This window comes from Linepithema humile, chromosome 2 (assembly GCF_040581485.1).
Source record: "Linepithema humile isolate Giens D197 chromosome 2, Lhum_UNIL_v1.0, whole genome shotgun sequence".
In the NCBI taxonomy this organism is placed as follows: Eukaryota; Metazoa; Arthropoda; class Insecta; order Hymenoptera; family Formicidae; genus Linepithema; species Linepithema humile.
This window is the reverse complement of record NC_090129.1, coordinates 1,689,412-1,695,385: the sequence shown is the minus strand read 5'-3', so window position 1 is coordinate 1,695,385 and position 5,974 is coordinate 1,689,412. Positions and strand designations below refer to the sequence as shown.

The following is a 5,974-nucleotide window of genomic DNA, read 5'->3' as shown; positions in this document are numbered from 1 at the left end:
CTGACGCGCACACGGGCTCGCGCGATAACCCGGGACATAGTTGAGGCAGGACCTTGGACTGGTAACCCACATAGCGTGCGCACGCGGAAGCAAACGTAAATGTCCTTCGCGTACATCGATATAAACAGCCTCGAACTAAGCTTTATTTTACTGTCCGAAATTCAACGTTCTGCCCTTGCGAATATCTCCCTCTCTGAATTCACGCACGAGCATTCGATATCCGCACGCGATTCGCTGACATATCCAATAAGAAGAATTTCCTACATGTCGATATTGTTATTGAATCAGATTTGGATACGCAGAAAATATTGAAATGAGAGTGAAGCGGTTGTTGTTGAGAGAATCTCGTTGATAAGAATTACATCAGTAAAAAACTATGTGAGAAATATAGAAGAGAAAGGCCTGCTGGATTATAAACGCGGTTGTAGCTGCATGAATATTTCTAATAGTGGTATCACGAGAAAGAAGAGGGAAAAGTGTACAAGTAAGGATATTTCACCTTACAATTGCGCCATGTCGTCAATAATGCCGATAAAGTATTCCAATTACAATTACAATTGAAATTAGTTCTCTTCCATTTATTTCTAATTATTTATAATTACACATACAGCAGAAATATTATTTAATTACGTATCAAATTGTGTATTTTATTAATTTAATTTATATAATGCATACACATAAAATGTTGCATATACGTGCATACGTTATTATGTTATTCAAGTATATTGAAAGTAATTGTAAACGCTGTTTTTTTAGATAGCTTAATTTTTTATTTTTTACAAGCAGAATTGCGAGAGATATTCGTGTTAAAGGAGGTAATTGTATTTCATTTTTAATAAGAAAGTTAAGATAATATGCGAAAATATTTGGGATTTATACTAAACATCGTTTCTGACGTCTAAATTATTTTTATTTCTATTAAAGTCATAGTCCGCTTAGCGCGAATTAAACGCGGAAGGCCTTTTAAACGTTTAGAGACTGAAAGCGTTTGAGAAACTCCATTTCCGTGACGTTCATCAAATGCGGCACATCCGGCGAATTCTTGCCCGATAAGAATTCTCAGGGAGAGTTTTAATGGAGAGTGACCCGAGTTATGCAGAAGTAATTGCGAGCCAACGAACTAACAACGCGTAATCGAATGCAAATAAGGCGCAATTAAAAGAGTTACTATTCAAATAGAATTCTTAAATAAGAGAATTTGTATTGTGTAGGATTGCGCTGTAAAAAAAAAGACAGTAATTTGGCAATTTTAATAATGTATTTAATTTTTATTTTAATACTCGATCTATTCAAAGGAGACTTGTCGTGCATTTCAATGCGTCAGGGGAGAAATTTAAGACTAAAATACTTTAAACGATATTTTCGTTTTGCACAGGTGTCGTATATATGTGCCGATATTACGGTGGATTTATATTTTCGCAACATGTCTACCAATATTTCATCGTGTTTATGGATTTTCCGGAGACATTTATTCTTGTTATCCCTTTTGTGGAATCTTCGATCAAAACTTCTTTCTCCTCTTCGTTCCTGAAGAAAATAAAACAGTTCAATGACCGGAAGAATTTCTGCTCATATATAAATAACATACAAATACATTGTACGAAATGTCAAGCGCGTTATTAAAGTATTACGTGAGGGGAATCTTACTGATTTAGGATTACTAATACAGTGCCATTGTCAGGCGTAGAAAACGCGACACTTTGAACTTTCTTATTTTCGTTTTCCGTTGTCGTGCCGATTCTCACGCTGTTAGGTGGAATGTACCTGTTCGAGAAAAGCAGATTGATTAATATCGATATGAGTGTGTTGTCGAACGAGATGCAAAAGAATCATAGCGCACGAACTTTGAAAAGTGCCCAAGAGCGTAGAACATCGGCTGTTTGTAGAATTCATCGGCGGTGCTATTGACTATTATCGGTGAATCAACGAAATTACTTATGTAGGTGGGTCCACCGATCAGATCTAAAGCGAGATTCCAGTCGATCCATGTGGATGCCCAGTGCGACAAAGTCTGAATGATATTTTTCGCGTATAGTTCACCACGCGCCCATGAGCCAAGAATCACCTTTTCCTCTGTAAATTGCTATTTGTCATTCATCGAGTTTTACGTATGACAAACGCGTTGATCGTGACTTAACATTTGCATCATGAAATTTTAACCTTTGACGCTTTAATGTTGCATGGGCAAATGTATAAAACTTTCTTTTGTCTCGAGATTGTAAAATATAAATTTAGATTAAATAAAGAATCGAAAGAGAATTATCACACACAATGATTTTAAAAAGTCATCTATGACGTATTATAACAAAAATTTAAAAAGAATATAAAACACAATTTTTTGTCTTAAATTTGTTTTTGTCCAAATTGTCAGTTATCGCGAAAATCTTTCAGGATGCAAAAAATTTAGAATAACTATAAGAATAATCTTTAACAACCTGACGCATATCCAGCGCAAGCTTCTGTGTATATAAACGACTTCTCTGGAAAAAGTCGTTTTACTTCGTCTAAGTTGTGCGGGCCGATTACTTCATCGAAGTAATAATGAACAGCGATTCCAGAAACAATGTCTCGGGCTTTTTTGTTCTGAAATACTTTTTCCGGCCAGTCAGGAAGCGCCAGCCTATTTTCGTCCATTGAAAAAATCTTAATGTGCTCAAAACCGTTTTTCTTCAGGCTTGGACACAAGTAATCGACAATCCAATCGCTTTCCTCCTCGGGAGCCCATTTCATATTGTTTAAATGAAGTGATACCGGAAGATAGATGTAAGCTCTCGGCTCATTCTGAGGCGTTAGGCCCCAAAATTCCAATTTTTCATTGCGATAAGCCTGAAAATATCTAGAAAAATAACAGCAATGATTTTTAAACTTTAATAAAGTTTAATTGTTATTATAATTTTTAATAAGTTTAATTATAAATTCCTTCTACATTGTGGGTCATTAAAACGGGTCGTGCATTGTAATGATGTTCTGATTTGATTAACCATTATGAATGAAAAGTTAAATTAGATTTTATATCTCACTTTACGAAATAATCTGCCCATAATTGACGATATTCCGGACGTAGTTTACCAGCATGTGTCCAACTGTTATTTGTTTTCATCCAGAGAGGGGCGGACCACGGCGCAGTGATTAAGTTAATTTCACCTTTTAACTTTTGAGCTCGTTTCATTACCGGGATCTACCAGTTGATAATTGCAGCATAAAATGTGTATACAGCATTTAGTAAAATGTATGTAATATTATTTAGTTTAGCATTTAGCATTTTATATAGTGTACACAACTACTAGCTCTAATTAACTTAATTAACTTTATAAATATTTTGGCTAGCCTCTTGGTTAGGTCAATCCTTTTACCTTTTTGCGCAAACTTTCTTATAAAAAAATAGATTACTCGTTTTATAAGATAAATGAATAATTAGGAAATTAATTAATAAATTAACCTTATAATTGTAATCCTCTGGTTGCAAATTGAAATCTTCGAGTAAGGTGTCATTTTCTCTCATCGCATAAGCATAAGGTCTCGTTGAAAAATCCGATCCGCCCATTGGCGTTCTGATTATACTATAATTGATTCCATGCGGGCCAAAGTAGCTTCTAAAATTTGAAAATAAAATATAAAATTTTTAATAAGAAATACTGCGAGTTTGACGTGCAAAGGTTAAAATAATGAAACTTTTTAGTATGCATTATACTTCAATAAGTTTTCAGACGCCTCATCTGTCAGATTAAGGATATTTATAGCGGCTGCATCAGTTACTGCTCCACCAAACCCGAAGATCTCTTGATACGTATCCATGTTGTTAACGATAATCTTAGTAGGCTTTGCATGATTTATATCTTTCTTTTGAGGTTTTGAATCTATTCCTACAATTTTGTGAACATTTCTAATAGTTGAAAGAAAAACGATTTTATCTCAAGTACGGAAAATTTGAATACTCACGGTCAGAGTCGACATTTTCAAACGCGCCGTTCGACACGTGAAATCGTAGACCGCTTTTGCTAGAAGTTATCAGAATATATTCGGCGGGATTGAGCGGCTCGATCGCGTCCGGCGCTTGATCACAATACGTTGCATTGCAAACACAGTAATGCCCGTCATCATCTCCGCTCGCCACGGATGGTCGCTTGATGCAGCCATCCGTTAGCGTAACTGTGTTCGTTGAAAAGTGTACTTGATTAATTACCTTATTATGCTCGTTTATTATGCTGCATACGTCGTATTCTTTTTTGTCGTGTGTGAAGGACGTTATTATAGGAATCTTGCCTAACGTACAATTCTACGTTAAATTGGATGTTTCTATTCCAAAATTGGGTGGAACCGAAAATTCGTTTTGCATATTTTGTATTTTTAGTCGAAATATTTGGATGTATAAAAATATTTACACTTTTACGAGGAAAAATCTGTACAAGAGCACGAATATAAAAATAAATGTGAATTGCATTTATATATATTAACTGTATTTTCTGTAACGGGAGGAGTTAGTTATGTTTGCAACAAAATATATTTCTAAAAATTTATATAAAGCTAACATAAAAATCAAAAATACTGATTATGCAAAACTTGAGGACTATAATAGACAGAAAATTGCGATAAAGCTGTTTAAAAAGCTTACAATAGTGTCTGAATTACATTGATGATTAAATGAACAAGGTCTACCACTTACCTGTCACTGTAATAACGAGAACGAGAACGATCGTACGACACATTACTAAGAACTGAGGCAGAAATTGATCATGAGTTTTCATATACATAAATTCCTCCACACCAGATCATGAAAAAGACCAATCACGGAGAACTAGTTGGATCTGCACGGTAACGAACACAATTTTATAAAACACGCGAAAGTGAGGGGAGATTACATTACAAATTAAATAGGAATATTTTAAGAGAAGATTATGATATTAAGCACTATATTTAATCAAGATCTATCATCACAATACATTTTTTAACAATCGTAAAATAAATAATTATAGGTTACAGAAGCGTAATAATATTGGCATTTCTTGTCCTTCAATACCATGCTTACATAATGATTCAGAACCGATACGATCGCGTTAAAGGAGAATTGCATAAAGCCTCTGAGAATAAATTTACTAAAATACATACATAAAAGAAAACAGGATAACTCTTTTTATAAGACAACTTTTTTAACAATTTAATTTTTTTTATAAAACAATAATTTTTAAAATATTCTGCAAAAATCATGAAAATTTTCTTCTACAAGAAAATCTTTTAGTTATTTCTTAATTTGCCTCCTGAAATTTTTCTACGATAAGACATATGTCACGTGTCTCAAAATAATCAACACTGATATTAAACTAATATTTATTTATTCTATTTGATTTGATTAATAATACCAAAGCGCAATTTATATATTTCTTTTTACATTTTTAATATTTATATTGTTTTAATATACTATGATAAAATTATTGCCCCTGTATTATGGATGCAAATAAAACTTTTATCTGTATCTTATTGCTACAACCAAGGTTTAAAACTGCGAACATAAAATAATACGTCAAGAAACAATAATGACATTAATTTTGCAGAATAACAATAATAACAGCAAAAAATGATAGATAAATACATTATAAGACCGTATGAGCTTAACTCTATTTAATTTTAAGTTGAAATTTTTAACAGTCTCGTAAGCTTGCAAATTCTGATACGATCAAAAAATAAAAGAATATTATAAAGAAGTGTTAAATTTGGATTAATCTCTTTCTTTATTTAAAAGCTTTTGTAAAATATCTCTTAATCGTGTTGCTTTTGTTTTGTCTGTTAAAAAAAGACAGCATTTACTTTTATTTACTGTAACTGGTAGAATCATTAGTCCGATAGGATATTTGTATCAAATTTTCAATCTAATGGGATCAACGGCACGCAAAGTAAAAAATAATTGAGTTTTATTCAATAACGAGGTATATTCAGCATGCAACTGAAATAGATGGGCAAAATCATATAAATACAGATC

The 5,974-nt window shown here is 33.0% G+C and overlaps 1 protein-coding gene across 1 annotated transcript; it reads right to left on the bottom strand.

The window, feature by feature from the left end:
• Positions 1 to 1,239: 1,239 nt before the first annotated feature.
• LOC105677500 (lysosomal acid glucosylceramidase) lies at positions 1,240 to 4,814 on the bottom strand. Its single transcript, XM_012376161.2, has 9 exons — positions 4,664 to 4,814; positions 3,940 to 4,149; positions 3,692 to 3,863; positions 3,440 to 3,593; positions 3,021 to 3,178; positions 2,436 to 2,836; positions 1,845 to 2,073; positions 1,648 to 1,764; positions 1,240 to 1,527 (listed from the first exon to the last, which is right to left on the bottom strand). The coding sequence occupies exons 1-9, from the start codon at positions 4,749 to 4,751 to the stop codon at positions 1,428 to 1,430; spliced, it is 1,629 nt and encodes a 542-aa protein (XP_012231584.1). The 5' UTR covers positions 4,752 to 4,814; the 3' UTR covers positions 1,240 to 1,427.
• Between the last annotated feature and the right edge of the window lie 1,160 nt (positions 4,815 to 5,974).